Here is a 21,502-nt window from a genome sequence, read left to right as displayed (position 1 = left end):
GAAAGCTTCTGCACAGCCAAGAACATAGTAAGTAAAGCAAGCAGACATCCCTCAGAATGGGAGAAAATATTTGCAGGTTATACCTCCGATAAAGGTCTAATAACCACAATCCACAGAGAACTCAAACGTATTAGCAAGTAAAGAACAAGTGATCCCATCTGAGGGTGGGCAAAGGACTTGAAGGTAAACTTCTCTAAAGAAGACAGATGCACAATCCACAAACACATGAAAAAAAAGCTCATCATCCTTAATCATCAGAGAAATGCAAATCAAAACTACTTTGAGATATCACCTAACCTCAGTAAAAGTAGCCCACATAACAAAATCCCCAAACCAGAGATGTTGGTGTGGATGTGGAGAAAAAGGCACACTTCTACACTACTGGTGGAATGTACACTAATATGTTCCTCTGGAAGGATGTTTGGAGAATACTTAGTGATCTAAAAATAGACATGCCATTCGATCCTATAATTTCTTACTAGATTTATACCCAGAAGACCAAAAATCACAATATAACAAAGATATCTGTACCAGAAAGTTTATTGCAGCCCAATTAATTCATAATTACTAAGTTATGGAAGAAGTCCAGGTGCCCCTCAACCCACGAATGGACTAGCAAATTGTGTTACATGTATACCATGGAATATTATGCAGCCTTAAAGAAAGATGGAGACTTTACCTCTTTCATGTTTACATGGATGGAGCTGGAGCATGTTCTTCTTGGTAGGGTGTCTCAGGAATGAGGAGGGAGTGTCCAATGTACTCAGCCCTACTGTGAAGCTGGTTTGTCTCTTTCACATGAGGGCTGTAACCCAACTATAGCACAAGAATATGGGGAAAGGGTCAAGGAAGGGGAAGGGAGGGGGGAGGTTAGGGTGGAGGGAGAGTGATGGGTGGGGCCACACCTATGGTGCATCTTAGAATGAGTACTGGCGAAATTTCCTAAATGCAGAATATAAATGTCTACATACAATAACTAAGATAATGCCATGAAGGCTATGTTGAACAGTTTGATGAGAATATTTCAGATTGTATATGAAACCAGCATATTGTACCCATTGCGTGACCAGAGACACAAATGTACACCAGCTTTGCCATGGGTATAAACTTGCTCCTGTAATTATTAAGTCAAGAAACAGACTACATGGTATGGGATGGCGTGTACCAAAATTCTTTATTCAATGTTTTGATTTTATACCTTTCTAGTCACATACACACTTAATCTATCATCTGTTAATTTCACCATTACCTCATTTTACCTATCTGAAATTAACTTGAAAGGAAATATCCTGTTACCATATCAACACAATCACTTTTGCAGTAAATATCTTCTTCTAGATACTGACTAATCTCTGGGCAGGTATCTAAGTAAAGATCACAAAGAAGAAAGTAGCCACAGGGGAACAGAGTTAATGGAAGAGTATCTTCAAGCGTTCACTCAGTTTACTCAGTGTGAAGTAACAACTGTGTCTTTTCCTCAGGGCAGAGCACCTACGGACCACTGACAATAGGTTGTTAACATACATCAACCCTCTGGCCCGTATCTGTGAGGAAGGGCAGCATGCCCTTTGATCTCAGGCTTCATGGGGCTCACAGCTTCAGGGAACTGGCTGTGGAATTTTTAATTCCAGGCAAGCTAACTCTGTGTGTGTCCTAGGGGGGCCCAGGTCCTTTAAGCCTCTGGAAAAATAGCAAGCCATTTTAAACTCACACTGAGTTCACTTTGTGTGCTTGATGTGGGATATGTTTATTTCTAAATATTATCCTACAGTACCCCTTGATTGCACTAATGTACACAGCTATGATTTAACGATAAAAAAATAAAATGAAATAAATAAAAATAAAAAAATAAATCTACATATATCAACTAACTTAAAAGGGTTGTAAAAAATGAAAAAAAAAGATTAAAGCTATATTAAGAAAAAATATAAAAAATATATAAAAATACATTACAGATCCTACAGACAAGATCATGGCTGAGTAACAGCTTCCTTGTAACTTGGCAGGGTGAGTCTGGGGAGACATCACTGGCTAGTGGGATCTGCCTATAATCATCCCTTTGAGGACACGAGGAGTCAGCGAGAGACTTCTGCACCCCAAAAGGAGGACAAAAGCAGCGGAAAACTGACAAGTGGTTGCATGTGTTCATTTGGTCTAATCCCGCCAGCAGCTGTAAGTACAGCAGTGAGATTGCAAACTGGAAAGGCCTTACCTGTAAGCTGTTTTGGTGTTTTTGTTCTTGGTACTCAATTGAACTGCCTTGGGTAAAATTGGGCAGGAGTGTGGAGAACTTTGGGCATTCTCTAGGGCCCCAGACTGAGCTGCTGATCTGGACAAAGCTAATAGTGTTGGGCTATGGGCTGCATGGAACCATTGTGAGAGAACTGCCCCGGCAAGCTCCGCCTTCAGGGTCCAGAGCAAGGATCAGGTGGGAGCTAGTAATCTAATGACTGAGCAGCCTAAAAGTGGGGACTGAGCCACATTACAGCCTTAGCCCTCAGGGCAGAGTGAGACCAGTTTTGGCACACTGGGTAAGTGGATAGCACTTCAGCAGTGACCCCAGTGACAAGCACTTTCCTGGGAAAGCTTCTGCTTAGCCAAGTTTAGAAGTTTAAAGTGCCTTTTAAGAGGGCTGAGGAGAGATTTAGGATCTCCACCCTACAGGGTTTGAGAAATCAGCAGAGACCTCCAGTAGTATCAGCATTGTGATTAACATCTCATACCCCAGAAGATCACCTGTTTCCCAGACAATATTCAGCAAGATATGTATACTACTTTGTTTTTGGTTTTTGTTGTTGTTGTTGTTGTTTTGGGGTGTTTTTTTTCTTTCTTTTCTTTCTCCATTTTTCTAGTTTAAATACAATTTCTCATTGTTGCCTTTTTCAATAATTACAACTTCATTTTTGCTAGTGTTTCTGCCCCTATTATTTGGTTTTTCCCCCCAATATGATCCCATAACATTTTCTGTTTGCTTGTTTTGGTTTGATTTATAGCATTTTTGTCTTTCCTCTCTACTTGGTGGAGGTGGAGTACTGTGTCCGAACAGGCTAGCAAAGAGCTGCTGACCTCAAGGGAACCACTCAACATGGCACCCCCAGAGGTTGGGGTTTTTTAAGGTTGTGTCAAAGTACTGAACTGTACATCAATATTGCTCTGTCTCCCTCTTTCTGTGCCTCTCTTCTTTTTGTCAATATTTCCTTTTACCCACCCCCTCTCCTTTCTCTTTTTTCTTCTCTTTCTTCCTTTCTTTTTTTTTTTTCTTTCTTTCTTTCTGTTATCCCTCTTTCTCTTCAACCTTCTCATCCTTCTGGTCCTGTACCAAAAGGACTCATCGAAACCCTAGTCCACAGGCATGGCAACGTATAAAGCAAGAGGAAGTGAAAGGAAAATTAGGGCAAGGAATCAGATAAATGAAATCACTCATGAGGAAGAATCAGCAGAAAACTCCTGGCAAAATGAAGACCCAGTCCAGAGCAACGCCTCCAAGGGACTGTGAGGTAGCTACTGCAGAGGATTCCACCCATAAAGAAATGAAGCGAGTGTATGATACCCCATGATCATATCAATGTATACAGTTATGATTTAATAAAAAAAAAAGAAATGTTAGAAATGACAGAAAGGAAATTTAGAATACACATGATGAAAACAAGGAAGGAAATGATGGAAACGATGAAGAAAACTGATGATAAAGTGGAAAATAACCACAAGGAAATCCAAAAGCAGAATCAAATAAGAGATGAATGATATGAAGAATATAGAAAAGATACAGCAGAGCTGAAGGAACTGAAGCAGTCAATTAGGGAACTTAAAGATGCAATAGAAAGTATCAGCAACAGGTTAGATCATACAGAAGAAAGCATTTTGGAGGTGGAGGACAAATTTCTTGAGATAACTCAGATAGTTAAAGAGGCAGAAAAGAAAATAGAGAAAGCAGAACGTTAACTGACAGAATTATGGGACTTTATGAAGTGTTCAAACATATGACTTACAGGAATCCCACAAGGGGCAGAAGAATATGCCAGGGGAAAGGAAGCCATACTAGAGAATATTATAAATGAAAATTTCCACAATATCACCAAAGATTCTGACACACTCTTTTCAGAGGGATATTGGACCCAAGGTCACCTCAACTCTAACTGAGCTTCTCCAAGACACATTGTGATGAACCTGTCCAAAGTCAAGACAAAAGAAAAGATTCTGCAAGCTGCCAGGAGTAAGCACCAGTTGATCTACAGGGGCAAATCCATCAGGGTGACTGCAGACTTCTCTAATGAAACTTTCCAAGAAAGAAGACAATCTTGCTTACTCTACTTAAACAGAACAATTTCCAGCCCAGAATTCTATATCCTGATAAGCTAAGCTTTAAAACTGACAGAGAAATCAAATCATTTACTGATATACAAACATTGAGGAAATTTACCACAGCAAGACCAACTCTACAGGAAATACTTCAACCTGTTCTACACACTGACCATCACAATGGATCGGCAGCAAAGTAAGAACCCAGAAATTAAAAGACAGAACCTAACTTCCACACTGATGCAAAACGTAAAACTAACCAATGGACTCTCACAAAATAAGATGAATAGAACACTACCACACTTATCAATTATCTCAATAAATGTTAATGGCTTGAATTCCCCACGGAAGAGGCGTAGATTGGCTGACTGGATTTAAAAACACAAGCCATCCATTTGCTGTCTGAAGGAAACACACCTGGCTTCAAAAGACAAATTAAAACTCCAAGTTAAGGGTTGGAAGACAATTTTTCAGGCAAATGGAATTCAGAAGTAAAGAGGAGTTGCAATCTTATTTTCAGATACATGTGGATTTAAAGCAACTAAAGTCAAAAAAGACAAAGATGGTCACTTTATATTGGTCAAGGGAAAAATACAACAAGAAGATGTTTCAATTCTAAATATTTATGCACCCAATTTAAATGTTCCCAGATTCTTGAAACAGATCTTACTCAGTCTGAGCAATATGAAATCTGATAATACCATAATAACAGAGGACTTTAATACTCCTCTTACAGAGCTGGACAGATCCTCTAAACAGAAAGTAAACAAAGATATAAGAGATTTAAATGAGACCCTAGAACAACTGTGCTTGATAGACACATATAAAACACTCCATCCCAAAGATAAAGAATATACATTCTTCTCTTCACCCCATGGAACAGTCTCCAATATTGATCATATCCTAGGACACATAACAAACCTCAACAGAATCAAAGTAATTGAAATTTTACCTTGTATATTCTCAGACCATAAGGCACTAAAGGTGGAACTCAACTCTAACAAAAACGTTCAACCCCACACAAAGGCATGGAACTTAAACAACCTTCTGTTGAATGACAGTTGGATGCAGGAAGACATAAAACAGGAAATCATTAACTTCCTTGAACATAAACCAATGATGATACAAGCTGACAAAACCTGTGGGATACTGCAAAAGCAGCTTTGAGAGGAAAATTTATCACTTTAGAGGCGTACATTTGAAAAACAAAAAGAGCGCATCAACAAACTCACAAGCCATCTTATGGAACTGGAAAAAGAAGAATGATCTAAGCCTAAACCCAATAGAAGAAAATAAATATCCAAAATTAAATCAGAGATTAATGAAATTGAAAACAAAAGAATGATTCAGAAAATTAATGAAACAAGGAGTTGGTTTTTTGAAAATAATAAATAAAATAGATAAACCTTTGGCCAGACTAACAAGAAATAGAAAAGTAAAATCTCTAGTGACCTCAATCGGAAATGATAAAAGGGAAATAACAACTGATGCCACAGATACACAAGAGATCATCTCTGAATACTACCACAAACTTTATGCAAAGAAATTTGACAATGTGAAGGAAATGGATCAATATTTGGAATCACACCCTCTCCCTAGACTTAGCCAGGAAGAAATAGAGCTCCTCAACAGACCAATTTTAAGCACTGAGGTTAAAGAAACAAAAAAAAAGCTTCCAAGTCCAGATGGCTTAACACAAGAATTCTATCAAACCTTCAAGAAAGAGCTTATTCCTGTACTGCAGAAATTATTCCAAAAAATTGAGGAGGAAGGAATCTTGCCCAACACATTCTACAAAGCAAACATCACCCTGATACCAAAACCAGAAAAAGACCCAACTAAAATTTCAGACCACATCAATTTTACTCATGAATACAGATGTAAAAATTCTCAACAAAATCCTAGCCAATAGATTACAGTTTATCATCAAAAAAGTCATACATCATGATCAAGTAGGTTTCATCCCAGGGATGCAAGGCTGGTTTAACATATGCAAGTCCATAAACATCATCCACCATATTAATAGAAGCAAAAATAAAGACTATATGATCCTCTCGATAGATGCAGAAAAAGCATTCAATAAAATCCAGCATCCTTTTCTAATTAGAACACTGAAAAGTACAGGCATAGGTGGCATATTTCTGAAACTTATTGAAGCTATCTATTACAGACCCACAGCTAATATTTTACTGAATGGAGTAAAACTGAAAGCTTTTCCTCTTAGAACTGGAACCAGACAAGGCTGTCCTCTGTCACCTTTACTATTCAACGTAGTGCTGGAAGTTCTAGCCAATACAATTAGGCAAGACAAGGAAATAAAGGGAATCCAAATGGGAGCAGAGGAGGTCAAACTCTCCCTCTTTGCTGACAACATGATCTTATACTTAGAAAATCTCAAAGACTCAACCACAAGACTCCTGGAAGTCATCAAAAAATACAATAATTTCTCAGGATATAAAATCAATGCCCACAAGTCAGTATATGCCAATAACAGTCAAGATGAGAGGCTAATTAAGGACACAACTCCCTTCACCATAGTTTCAAAGAAAATGAAATACCTAGGAATATACCTAACAAGGGAGGTAAAGGACCTCTATAAAGAAAATTATGAAATCCTCAGAAAGGAAATAGCAGAGGATATTAACAAATGGAAGAACATACCATGCTCATGGCTTGGAAGAATCAACATTATTAAAATGTCTATACTTCCCAAAGCAATCTACCTATTCAATGCCATTCCTATTAAAATACCAACATTGTACTTTCAAGATTTGGAAAAAATGATTTTGCGTTTCGTATGGAACCAGGAAAAAACCTGTATACTTAAGGCAGTTCTTAGTAATAAAAATAAAGCTGGGGGCAACACCATACCAGACTTTAGGCTGTACCACAAAGCCATAGTGGTCAAGACAGCATGGTATTGGCACAAAAATAGAGACATAGACATTTGGAATTGAATAGAAAACCAGGAAATGAAACTAACATCTTACAACCACCTAATCTTTGATAAACCAAATAAGAACATACCTTGGGGGAAAGACTTGCTATTCAATAAATGGTGCTGGGAGAACTGGATATCCACATGTAAAAGACTGAAACTGGACCCACATCTTTCTCCACTCACAAAAATTGATTCAAGATGGATAAAGGACTTAAATTTAAGGCATGAAACAAGAAATCCTCAAAGAAAGCATAGGAAAAACACTAGAAGATAATGGTCTGGGGAATGACTTCATGAAGAAGACTGCCATGGCAATTGCAACAACACTAAAAATAAACAAATGGGACTTAATTAAACTGAAAAGCTTCTGTACACTAAGGAGACAACAACCAAAGCAAAGAGACAACCTACACAATGGGAAAGGATATTTCCATATTTTCAATCAGACAAAAGCTTGATAACTAGAATCTATAGAGAACTCAAATTAATCCACATGAAAAAAGCCAACAATCCCATATATCAATGGGCAAGAGACATGAATAGAACCTTCTCTAAAGAAGACAGACAAATGGCTAACAAACATATGAAAAAATGTTCATCATCCCTAGCTATTAGAGAAATGCAAATCAAAACCACCCTTAGATATCAACTAACCCCAGCGAGAATGGTCCACATCACAAAAATCTCAAAACTGCAGATGCTGGCATGGATGTGGAGAGAAGGGAACACTTTTACACTGCTGGTGGGACTGCAAACTAGTACAACCTTTTTGGAAGGAAGTCTGGAGAAAGCTCAAAGAACTCAAGCTAGACCTCCCATTTGATCCTACAATCCCATTACTGGGCATCTACCCAGAAGGAAAAAAATCCTTTTATCATAAGGACACTTGCACTAGACTGTTTTTTGCAGCTCAATTTACAATCGCCAAAATGTGGAAACAGCCTAAATGCCCACCAACCCAGGAATGGATTAACAAGCTGTGGTATATATACACCATGGAATACTATTCAGCCATTAAAGAAATGGAGACTTTACATCCTTTGTATTAACGTGGACAGAAGTGGAAGACATTATTCTTAGTAAAGCATCACAAGAATAGAGAAGCATGAATCCTATGTACTCAATTTTGATATGAGGACAATTAATGACAATTAAGGACATGGGGTGGGGGAAGGGGAGAGCAGAGAGAGAAAGAAGGAGGGAGGGTAGGGGAAGGAAGAGGAGAGAGAGGGAAGGAGGGAGGGTAGGGGAAGGAAGAGGAGAGAGAGGGAAGGAGGGAGGGGGATTGGGCCTTGGTGTGTGCCACGTAAAGTCATCAAAAAAGTGGGGCACTGGCATAATGACAGACATACAGACCAATGAGACAGTATGAGGAGCCCAGAAGTTATTCTGAACAAATACAGTCAATTGATGTTTGTCAAGGAAACCACAAATATAAAATGAGGAAAGAACAGTGTCTTCAGCAAATGGTGTTGGGGAAAATGAAATCCACAAGCAAGTGAATGAAACTGGACCCCTATCTTACACTAAACATAAAAATTAATTCAAACTAGATTAAGATTTAAAAATATGACTCAAAACTGTAAAACTCCCATAATAAAACATAGGGAGAAAGCACCATGATTTTGGACTTAGCAATGATTTCATGGACATGATACCAAAAGCACAGGCAGCAAAAGCAAAAGTAGACAAATGGGATTATACTGAACTAAAAAGTTCTGCATGACAAAGGAAACAATAAATAGACTTAGAAGAAATTTATAGGATGAGAGAAAATATAGTATTTGAAAACTACATTAGATAAGAGGTTAATTTCAAAATAAATAAGGATCTCCGACAACTTAATAGCAAATACAAATACAACCCAATTAAAAACAAGCTAAAGAATTAAATAGACATAGCTCCAAAGAAGACATGCCAACAGCCAACAGGTACATAAAAAGATGCTCAACATTGCTAATCAACAGGGAAATACAAATCAAAACCTCAATGAGAAATCATCTCGCATCTATTAAGATGCAGAAAATGTAAATGCTGATGAGGATGTGGAGGTCTTGAGTCCTTATATCTGGTTGTTGTGAATGTCAGTTGGTTTAGCCACTTTGAAAAACAGTATAGAATTCCTCAAAAATCAAAATAGCATTATTCATCATAGCCAAGAGATATATACAGTTGTCAGTGGATGAATAAAGAAAACGGCATGCACAGTCATTTTTAGTTTTTATTGTAATAGTGGATATCTAGTTAATTACTAGAATTAAGGTATGAAACATTTCTCTATAAAGCACAGAACAATATAATTTAAGTCCCTTTTAAAGAACACAGAATTAGGATCTGTTTAGCTTCCTGCATTCTCTTATGATATAGTCTTCAAATTCATGGTCTTTCTTAAATATAAAATGTAAGTCATTCACAATACTAAAATTTATGACAATAAAATGTTATCTTTAAAGAAATGTTTTGTTACTTTCATAAATTTTGTAAACATATTTACAACATAAATAACCTACCTCAGCATAGAATTTAGAGTTATGAAAATTTCCCCTTAAAACTCTAATATGTCAATGTTTTCTGGCATGGATATTTTGTTGGAAAATATCTAAACCCAATTCAAACTTCAATTTCCTTTTAGGCCATCTGTTATTCTGGCAACAAGATTTTTATTCTTAAAAAAATGTTATTCTTATCAATTAACTATAAAAATATTACTAAGATACATCAGGGTTAATTTCATATGGTAAGACTTTCAATTTGTGCTCAGGTTTTTGATTCTCTATAAAATTATTGCAACTTTGGTTGTTCCTTTTGTTTTACTTGTTCTGGTTTCTTTCTATGATACAGGTAAACCTATCATTCTTCAATATACAACATCTCTCTTTATTGTTTTAAACTATCCTTTTACATACATAATCTTCCTTCTGAAACACTTCTAAATTAATTCAGTCCTACATAATCTCAGTTCTGCACCAAATAACCATTCAAATAATTTTATGCTCCATATTCATTCTGTTGTTTCTGGGTCAATTCCATTTTCATCTATTTTTTTTTTCTTTTTCTACTATCTCTTATTTTTAATGTCTTAGGAACATGAAGAAGATAATTTTTAAAATTTTTTTGTTTCATTTCTTAAATTGCTTTCAAGTTTTTATTCCAAGTACTGAAGCTATTGCTCCTTTTTCTCTCACTCTATGAATCTATTTCTTAGAGCATTTCTTTTTTTTAAATGTCTTTTAAAAAGAAGAGATTTTAACCAAACCTGGAATTTGAAGATAGATGATTAAATTTACCCTCACACATTCAGAGATTTTTTTTTTACCTCTCCTGAGTTGGGTCACAGAGGGTCAGAGATTCTTTTGATAAGGTAGTGAAAGTTGTAGTTACTGTCTATAGAAAATATTTGCACCATTTAAATATTAAAGCATCATTTTCTACATAATTCTCTTCCATGCCATTGCATAGTTTCTGGCCCCTAATGGGTATCCAGTAAATAAGATGAGCAATTAGTAAGACATTCTGAGAAAGACACCAAGAGTAAAATGTGATTACAGGAAGAAAATATGTATCTGGAATGTCATCCTATCTGGGCCTGAAAGCCCATGCCCAGGAAATTGGAACATTTCCTGAACACTGGGGATGTAACAACAAAGCAAATAGGATGATGCAACCAGAAACATGGCTGGAGGAAAATGCACTCAACAAATGTTTCAACACGTGCATAATCTGGTAGATGATTTCAAAAGAGTTTTGCAACAATTACATGGCTACTAGTAGGCACCAGCGAGATTCCATCGCTGCTAAAAATTGAACAATTAGCTGGATGTGGTGGTGAGCACCTGTAGTCCCAACTACTCGGGAGGCTGAGGCAAGAGGATCTCTTAGAGCCCAAGAGTTTGAGGTTGCTATGAGCTATGATGCCATGGCACCACCCAGGGTGTCAAAGTGAGTCTCTGTCTCAAAAATAAAAAATGGGTAGGTTGTAAAGGTAGTAGTATAGAAGAAGTAAAACATAGAGGTAGTGAAATAACAGTTAACATTTTCCACACACCAGCTATGTGCCAGCCTTTACTGTAAGAACTTCTAGATATTAATCCATTGGATCCTCATTAACAATGTCATGGGAACGTTGTTGTTGCTGTTGATGGTGGTAGTGTTGTTCCATTTTAGATACAAGTAAGTAATAATACAAGTATGTATTGTTAAATACATAACTGTCTGAGGTCAGTCACAGCCAGTACATGACAGAGCCAGAATTCAAACCCAGCCAGAGCTCATAATCTTCACATGGTCTTCTACTGAGAAGTAGTGAATTCTCTGCCACAGGAAGTGCTAAATGGTAGGATAATGACCATTGATCAGAGCTACTATCAAGGTTGACACATACATGAAGCTACTATCAAGGTTGACACATACATGAAGTAGACTAGATAACATGTAGGCTCTTTCCAGCTCTACAAATTGAAAAAAATAGGCTATCTACTATCTACATGCTAGATTAATGAAAGTATAACTTCTACCCCTATCTTCCTTAAGATGAATTCCCAAGAATAAAATATAATTCTTCTTTGCACTCTAAACACCAGATAGGCTTCAGTATAGACTTAAATAAAGATTAGGAGATTAATTGCACCATAATCCTTATAGCTCCCCAGGGGTGGTTCCAAATTTGTGCCACGCTGCATAGAAGAGGGGATCACATTCCAACAAAAAAGTGGGAATAGCTCAGCTCAGAGCTTGGAGACACCGTCTCCCGAAAGCCTCTAGTCCATCCTTCCATCTGGAAATGATCATAGTTAAGAGTTACTGTGTCCCCTCAGGACACAGTTGAAGGAGTATGTAAATGAGTCTCAACAATTAATCTGACTTTGGCTTGAATGAAGTCCTGGAGGAGTTATGTTCCAGAGACTTTATAACTGGTGACTAATTCCCAATTTTCCCTGTGTTATGATCTGCTTTGCTTACTCCTCATCCTCAGGCCCCACGTAGACATCTCCCAGCTCCTTTTGCCTCTTCTGCTCCCTAGTTAGGTAACTGGGGGCTCCTCCTTCCAAATCATCCCAATCCTATCTCTTGCATGTCTGGGAAATAGGAAGAGTGACCTGCTCCCCAGACTAATACATTACAACTTCTCCAGCACACCTGCCCCCCAAAACAGATGTTAGCTGGTCCTAGACCAACTGTCTGTTAAGTTCTCTTTTGTGGAAGAGGAGTGACAACCAAGGGCCAGGACTCTTTTTAGTAACATCTAAATTGATTCCACAAGTAGGAGAGACAGTAGACATTAGAAAAGAGTCTATGACAGTGACATCAAGAGCTAGACACCCAGCAACTTCACTACATGCATTATCTCCTCTGACCTTCACAAAACACCACAAGGTAAGGAGAATTATTGTGTCATTTATCAAATGAAAAAAACGATGGTAAATTGAATTGCCAAAAGTCAAAAGAAAGGTATTAGCGAAACTGAGACTCAACTCTTGGCCTGACTTCAGGGCCTAAGTTCTGAAGATCAGATCAGAGAGAGAGAGAGCCCTTTCTGTTAATGCTTCTCCTTGGGTGCCTGTCTGTAAAAAAACAAGATCAGGAAGGAGTAATTCTGATTTGGTGTTCTCAGTCTTTAAGCTCTTTCTACCTCCTATGGTGTATATTGGGGTGGGAGGAAGTGTATATGAACACCGGCACAAGTGTATTTTCTTAGAAGACCTAAAACCACTTTCCATTCTTTGCTTTAAATGGTGCGTACTAATGGGCCCCTCTGGAAACTTATGATATTTCATTTTCAAAGCACTGATGAGCCAGACTATCAGGGAAGTCTCAAAGCACTCAGAATATGCATCTTGGCCTTTTATGCTGCTACCAGATGACAAGGAAAAGTATTTGGTCACTTTTGTCCCAGCAAAACTGTCCTCAGCACCATCACACTCATGTGACTGATACCTCAAAGGACAACACTTTGCAAGAAAGTGGGTATTAGTAGCAAAGCAATGTTTGAGACTCTGGCTTCATTCCAGTGAACTCAAGGTTCTAACCATCTCTGGAATTCATGTTGCTGCACCTTAGGAGGTGCTGCTTTCCCTGGTGGTAGAAAGGTCTTTTTACCTCTTTCTCCAGTGTTTCCAAAGAAATCATCTCTCTCAGTGACAACACTCTAATATCCAGCCCTGAGTATCTATTCTCAAGTCCCTGTGCTCAGAAACCTCTTCTCTTGTTCCTTGTTTCTTTAGTTCCTACATTGATTAGACCAACCATTTCTCTTTTTCTGGTGCAACTTTGTCTTACATTCTTGAACGCTCTTATTTCTTTCACCTTGTGGTTGTCCTTGCCCCAGATTGTCATTCATAATGTGGTTACTTACCAGAGCGTGAGAAGGGAAGGGAGCAGAAGAGGATGGGGAAAGGTTGCTCAATGGATACAAAGTTACAATTAGATGTGAGGAATAAATCAATCTCTTGTATCTTGTAACTTCTGCTCCCTTTTAATCCCTTGTAGCTTCTGCTCCCTTTTAATCCCTTGTAGCTTCTGCTCCCTTTTAATCATGACCATGATTAAAAATAAAATATTGTATATTACAAAATAGCTAGAAGAGAGGTTTGTGATGGTTCTCACTACAAAGAATTCATGAACCCATGAGGTCATGGATATACCAACTAATCTGATTAGATCACTATACAACATAGGTATGTGTTGAAATATCAAGTTGTATCTATAAATATATAAGAATAAATTTTTAATTTTTAAAAAATGAAGTTACCTTCTCTAAGCACATTAAAGATATATTTCACTATCAAAAAAATCAAACTAAAACATTGCCACATTCATTACTCATTCAATGTACAGGCTCAAATATCTGTACTTAACATGAAACAAAATGATGACTATCTCTATTACGAGAAAGGGGTAGTAGAACCCATATTCACTCTGCTAATTCTTATTTCCTAATGAATAAAGTATAAAGCCCTTAAATTAGATCAAAATACTCCATAATATAAAACTTATTTTCCAAGTTTGTGGCTTCCTGCTCTCTGACCTGTACTGTACCTTCTGCTCCTGATAAAGACGTATAACACATTTTTGCCTGAATTTACCTTCCACTGTCCTTTATGTTGCTGAGGTTTTCTCCATGATAGGGCACTTGAACTTTATCTATTAACTGATAGGTAAAAAGTGAGTGATTTTAAAGAAATAGATACAATGACATTTGTACAGTATAATATTTTTTCAATCGAGTCAACAGATGTCATTGTAAACAAAAATAAAAAGAATAGAAAGAAAGGACAAAGATTAAAAGAGTGGTTGCTACAAAATTGAAGAAGATTCATTGAGTGACTAAAGAGGCTACAGTGTGTTTGACAGTTAAAAGGAAAGAACTGGTGTTGAAGTAGATAATGGAGAGAGAAAATGCAGGAAAAAGGGGTGGAAGAAACAGCTGAGGAAACAGAGGATAAGGATGAGAGAATATTGAATGTTTCTTCTAAGTGTTGGGAGGAAAAGAATGGAGGTAGGTTCATAAAAATGACGTATTGGAAAATATCATGGAAAATATTGAGGAAATACTCCCCTCTTGGTTTCAATTTTTTAGTGAAGAGAGAGATAATACACAGGTCTCTGGGAGCATAGTCACCTGGGGGTCACAGTGAGTTTGAAGAGAATAGCAAAGGTTTTGATGGACTGCCGTAGGTAATGAGGGGAAGGAGGCCTGCTGAAAAGTGTGAAGGTCCAAACGAAATTAAAAATCATGAATTCTGGTGCCAAATTTGTGTGATTTCTTCACTATCCTTTGGCTACCCTGGAAGAAGGAAGTAAGAGTATGAACAGATTGTCTGAGGATTGAAGCTTTTGGAAGTGAGCATAATCATCCCATTTTTTGGAAGACAGAGATGAAACTGCGATAACTGGTCTGGCCAGCTGACGTGCAGTACAGAGTTTAGGAGGCTGGAGATCACTACGGGGACAAACAGTAGGTGCACACAAAATGAATGAGCTGGGGGAGAGAATAGCATTGCACCATTAAATAACATTACCAAAAGATTGTTAAAATCTGTTACTACTTGATCCTCTTTCTGTTTTGCTTCTTCTAACCTGAATCTTTTCCACGTTGAATTTATCTATCCAAGCATGATATATTACTCTGGGTCCCTCTTCTCAGTATACACAAGCCTCCATTTAGCCTCAACCCCTTCACAAGGACAGTTCTCTCTCCTATCTTCAGTGAAACATGGATTTGAGCCCCCCAGCTCCATGGCCATATACTGGACCAAATCATCACCAAATATCTGAAATCTTTATTTTAAATTAAATTCATTTATTATAATATTGTTAAAATATTGTATTCTCAGTACGCCCCAGAGAATAACATAATGAAAACTCACCTTCTAAATTTAACAAGTGGGACACTAGGTCATATTTGCTCCAAATTTTTTTTTTAATGTAAGTACTACATATACACTTGAAATTCTTGTTCCCATCCCAAATCTTATTTTTCTGCCTTTCACTCAAGAGATAACCACTGTTCTATTTTTGGTAGTGTTCTTCCATTAGGATTTATGCTTTTACTACATATGAGTGTATCATTTTATATGTTAAAATTTACATATATTTTGTGATGTCATATATTTTCCATCAACTTGCTTTTTATTATCACATTGTTTTTTCTAATTTATCCATGTGAATGTATTCATTTTAACTGTCATACAGAATTAATTAATAAAATAACACAATTTGCTTATTCATTCCCCTGTGAGTAAGTTTCCTATATAATAATGAACATCCTTGTGCATGTCTTTTTTTTTTTTTTTGTGATAAGATCTCTCTCTGTTATCAGGGCTGGTCATGAACTCACAGGCTCAGGGATCCTCCTGGTCCCCAGAGTAGCTGAGATTTTCTTGTGCTTATCTTCTTGAACCTGTATGTTAAGTTTCTCTAGGGGCTAATCAGAAAGCATAATCGCAGGGTAGGGCATATGAATTTTAGCTTTTCTAGATGTGGGCTAATAGTTTTCCAAATGTAATATAGGCCTCATTTCTCCATCTCTTTCTAATGCTTAAAATTCTCAGAATTTTATATTTTGCTCAATGCAAACTAAAAGATACAAAATTTTGTTTTAATTTTAATTTAGTTTAAGCTATTTCACTTACTGGCCACACCAATTTCTTCTCTGTGATTTGCCAACTCAAACTTATTGTCCATTAATACCAGCTGTATTTTTGTTCCTCTTAAGAGTGTAGAATTCCTCTGTATACTAAATATTAATCCTTAATGAATAAGTGTGTAGTAGATATCCCTAGCCATGACTTGACTTTCTCCTTTCTTTATGATGTCTTTTTCATGCCAGGGCTTTAAAGTAGTCAAAGCTTATAATATTTTTTTTGTATTTTGTGCATTTCGTGCCTACTCTGAGATCATACATATATTTTCCTTTAAATTTTTGAACTTTTGCTTTTCACAATTAATACATTAAGAATTTTTCTTTTCTTTTTTCTTTTTTTGCAGTTTTCTGGCCCGGGCTGGGTTTGAACCTGCCACCTCCGGCATATGGAGCCAGTGCCCTACTCCGTTGAGCAACAAGCGCTGCCCAGAATTATTTTTTATATTATTTCTCACTTGTAGGTAACTAATTGTCCCAGACCTCTGCTAAGTAATCAGTCTATCATTTCTTTACCTATTTCAAAACCAACTCATGTGATAGACCACCTGAGAAATGCTGAACCTGTGTCCAGGATTTGTAGTCTATTATATTGGTCTATTGTCTGTCTCTAAGCCAGTACTACTTCAATGTTTGCATTATCACAGTAAATCATTTTTATACCTGATGGGACAATTCCTTCTTCCTTAATGTTTTTTCCCTCAAATTGCCTTAGCTCTTCTTAGCTCTTTATTCTCTTGTATGAATTTTTGAGTAAGTTTGCTAAATTCCCTGTTTAAAAGAAGCTATTGTATTTGGATGGAGATTGCATAGAATTTAGAGATTAATTAGAAGAGAACAGACCTGTTTACAACATGAAGGTTTTTCCATTAAAATAATTTATCTCCCCATTATTTAGATTATTTTTTGTCCTTCAGTGAAATTTATTAATTTTTGAAACCAATTTTGGGCCTCTTTTGTTAGAATTGTTTCTAGATTCCTGAAAATTTTTTACTACTATTTTGAATGAAAAGTCTTTGTTAAAATTATCTTTTCTTTTTTTTTCTTTTCTTTTCTCTTTTTTCTGTCACAGGCTAGAGTATAGTGGCATCATCATAGCTTGCTGCAATCTCAAACTTCTGGGCTCAAGTGATCCTCTTGCCTCAGCCTTCCAAGTAGGTGGGACTACAGGCATTTGTCACCATGCCCAACTAATTTTTCTGTTTTTTGTAGAAGCAGAGTCTTGCTCTTACTCAGGCTGGTCTCAAACTCCTTGCCTCAAGCAATCCTCATGCCTCAGCCTCTCAAAGTGCTGGGATTACAGGTGTGAGACACTACATCCGTCCTAAAATTACATTACTTAAGTATAAGAACAGTATTTTTTTTTTTAAACTGATTTACAGCAAACAAACTTCTGAAATATCTTAATTCATCTAGAGATTCTTTTGAGTTTTCTTTGGGGCCAATCATATTTTCTGTGAATTCTATCCTTTTGTTCTATGTGTTTCAATAGGAATGGGACCTGCTAATAACAGCTTAGTTAGTGTCCATGATGCCAAGAACATCACCTTTGAAATCTCACACTTCCATACAGCTTGAGTTAACCATAGTCTCACAGCCCTCCAGATTTACCATTTACTGAACCCTCTGAACCCAGAGGTACAATTTCGTGTAAAAAAGGGAAGGGCATCTCAGGAGAGCAAATTAAACTTTTTTAGGTGCAGAGATGGGAAAGCACAGCATAGTTAGATGTGATAAATTAGACACCCACATGCCTAGTGTATGATGCACACATGTACTGTATGAGACACTGAGAATTGATTGAATTAATTATAGATTTAGAAAAAATAGCCTATTACTTATGGCTAATTACATAGTCCATATCCTGGACTATTACAAATTGATCATAAAAAAACATAAAATGACTTAAATAGAATAAAGAGTTCTTTTTCTTCTACATGACAATTCCAGTAGGTATTTTTGGTGGAGGGTGGCTCTCCTGGATATGAAGTTCAAGGAACACAAGCTCATTCCACAAAGCGTCTCCATTATCCCATTCAGCTTTCTCACAGTGTGAAATTTGCATCCAATTAGCAAGCAAAGGTAAGGAATATGGAGAAGCCCAGAACTGTGGCACATGAAAGAACTGGCTGGATCTCAGTCACATGACCACACTTCACGGTACAGTAGTCTGAGCATACAGGAAGAAGAGCATTGTGGATTTAGCTAATTAGCTGGTAGTCACTGCCATAACTAGTATGCCTTAGAATGCAAGATGGATCAAAGAGAGAACCTGTGGTCAAGCTCAGTTAGCATTACACTAATTCAGGTAGAAAATGATGATGATCTAAGCTAAAGCATTATTTAGGGAGACAGAATCAAGCAATTATTTTAAAGGAGAAATCAACATGATTAGATGTTGGAGTGAGACCTAAAGTGGGTGATTGTGCTTATGAGCATCCTACATATGGGGAATGCAAGAAATAAACCTGGATTTGACTCAAGAAATATTGAGTAAAGACTCATTGGTGCATACAATGAACCAATCTCTACAATAATCTAGAGTATATGAAAATAAACAAGACCTTATTTCCCCCACAAGAGAAATTTTTGCAATCATCTCATGTTGAATATGCAGTGTGTGCTGTTTGTTCAGACATGTTGGCAGGATGTCTGAATGTGGAAATATGGGGAAAAGAGATCAAGCCTACAGATACAAACCTGAGACTTTACTGACCAGTTGTTGAAGCTGCTATGCAGTTGCATGAGTCACCAAAAGAAATAATTAAGAACAGAAAGAGAGAGCCAGGTGCAGTGGCTCACACCTATAATCCCAACACTTTGGGAGGCCAAGGTGGGTGGATCACCTGAGCTCACGAGTTCGAGACCAGCCTAAGCAAGAGCGAGACCCCATCTCTAAAAATAGCCAGGCATTGTGGTGGGTGCCTGTAGTCCCAGCTACTCAAGAGGCTGAGGCAAGAGAATCACTTGAGCCCAAGAGTTAGAGGTTGCTTCCTACAGCTATGACACCAGGGCACTCTACTGGGAGTGACAAAGTGAGACTCTGTTCCCCACAAAAAAAAAGAGAAGACTGAAGAGAAAAGCATTGTGATTACATATATTTGAGGATTTTTCCAAGAAGACAAAATCTATTAAAGGAAGTAGTGAAAGTTTACTTTGAAAATAGAGACCTGGAAAGAAAATCCACTAAGCTTGTTTTGGTAGAACCTAAACCCAATGTTTCTTGCGAAACAATCTTCCCAAGTAGACACCATTACCTCCTGGGCTCTGAGAACATTCTGAGTTTGTTCAATGGAATAATTTCTAATTTCTGTGCTGGTCCTTTCACCAATAAACCTTTTGCACTGGAGTATTTTGTCAAAAACTTCAAAATGCTGCCCATTCTTTCGGATGTGTAATAAAATTAGTGAATGTTTCTGACTCCTCCATTGAATTTTAAGTCCTTGAGAAGAGAGATTATGTCTTATATGTTGAATGAATGGATAACTATATTGTTCATGTACTTATGATTTCTCCATGAGGCCTAGAAAAATGTCTAGAGTAGGGAAAATGAAATTTAACAATTTATTAAATGATTTATTAAATGAGTAGTGGTGCTGGGATCAGGGAGTATGGGCACACTGATTCACAGATTGCTTACTTCTTAGACATGACCATGCAGTATGAATGACAAATCATCATTGCCTTTGAGCAACAGGACTTTCTCCTTAATTTCTTCCCTAAAGTATTGGATATCTCTGTACATAGTGGGCCCAGGGGTGGAGACAGCTGATCGATCGAGTCAGAAGTAATAGATAAGAAGGATGACTATATACTATAAATGCACTAATAATTCTAGATTCCTCTTCCTTTCATGCTGAAGAAGCCATGAGGGAAGAAAACCAATCCTCTACCCTGGAATTTATTCTCCTGGGAGTTACAGATCAGCAGAAGCAGGAAGATTTCTTCTTCATCCTTTTCCTGTTCATTTACCCCATCACATTGACTGGAAACCTGCTCATCATCTTGGCTATTCTTTCTGACATTCGCCTTCACAACCCTATGTATTTTTTCCTTGCCAACCTCTCTTTAGTTGACATCTTCTTCTCATCTGTAACCATCCCTAAGATGCTGGTCAACCATCTCTTGGGCAGCAAATCCATCTCCTTTGGGGGATGCCTAACACAGATGTATTTCATGATAGCCTTGGGTAACACAGACAGCTATATTCTGGCTGCCATGGCATATGATCGTGCTGTGGCCATCAGCCGCCCACTTCACTACACAACAATTGTGAGTCCGAAGACTTGTGTTCTGTTAGTTGTTGGATCTTGGGTGGTTGGGAATGCCAATTCCCTGCCCCACACTCTGCTTACAGCTAGTCTATCTTTCTGTGGCAACCAGGTGGTGGCCAACTTCTACTGTGACATTACCCCTTTGCTCAAGCTGTCCTGTTCTGACATCCACTTTAATGTGAAGATGATGTATCTAGGGGTTGGTGTTTTCTCTATTCCCTTATTGTTCATCATTATCTCTTATATTCGTGTCTTTTCCACAGTCTTGCAGGTTCCATCCACTAAGGGTGTTCTCAAAGCTTTCTCCACCTGTGGTTCTCACCTCACAGTTGTTTCATTGTATTATGGGACAGTCATGGGCATGTATTTCCGCCCTCTGACCAGTTACAGCCTAAAAGATGCAGTGCTAACTGTGATGTACATGGCAGTGACCCCAATGTTAAATCCTTTCATTTATAGTCTCAGAAATCAGGACATGAAGGCTGCCCTGAGGAAACTCTTCAGCAAGAGAATCTCCACATAACCCATGTGAGATCATACATTGGATACCACAGTCACCAATTAGGATACAGTTGGAAATCCAGCTCCAATGTCATTACCCTACATGAATCCACCTTTGATCTTTCCATCCTGAAACTCCTTTCTCAGAAATTATATAATAGTTTGATGAGACACCTTATTGAATTTGTCACTTTCAACATATTTTAGCTCCTTGGCAGAGGGGCAGCATTGTGTTCACGTCCCACACATGCTACTGACTATCAGAGTAAAGTTGGGAGGGTATGAGCCTCAACTTCCACATCCACATATTAGGAATAATAATAACTTCCTGAGCAAGTGCCATAGGGA

The 21,502-nt window shown here is 37.6% G+C and overlaps 1 protein-coding gene across 1 annotated transcript; it reads left to right on the top strand.

Moving 5' to 3' along the window:
• Window positions 1–20,246: 20,246 nt before the first annotated feature.
• Window positions 20,247–21,176, top strand: LOC128571262 (olfactory receptor 1A1). Its single transcript, XM_053571010.1, has one exon. It carries the CDS (start codon window positions 20,247–20,249, stop codon window positions 21,174–21,176), a length of 930 nt encoding a protein of 309 aa, XP_053426985.1.
• The last annotated feature ends 326 nt before the right edge of the window (window positions 21,177–21,502 follow it).

Source organism: Nycticebus coucang, chromosome 18 (assembly GCF_027406575.1).
Source record: "Nycticebus coucang isolate mNycCou1 chromosome 18, mNycCou1.pri, whole genome shotgun sequence".
Classification (NCBI taxonomy): Eukaryota; Metazoa; Chordata; class Mammalia; order Primates; family Lorisidae; genus Nycticebus; species Nycticebus coucang.
This window is presented reverse-complemented; position numbering and strand designations above follow the sequence as displayed.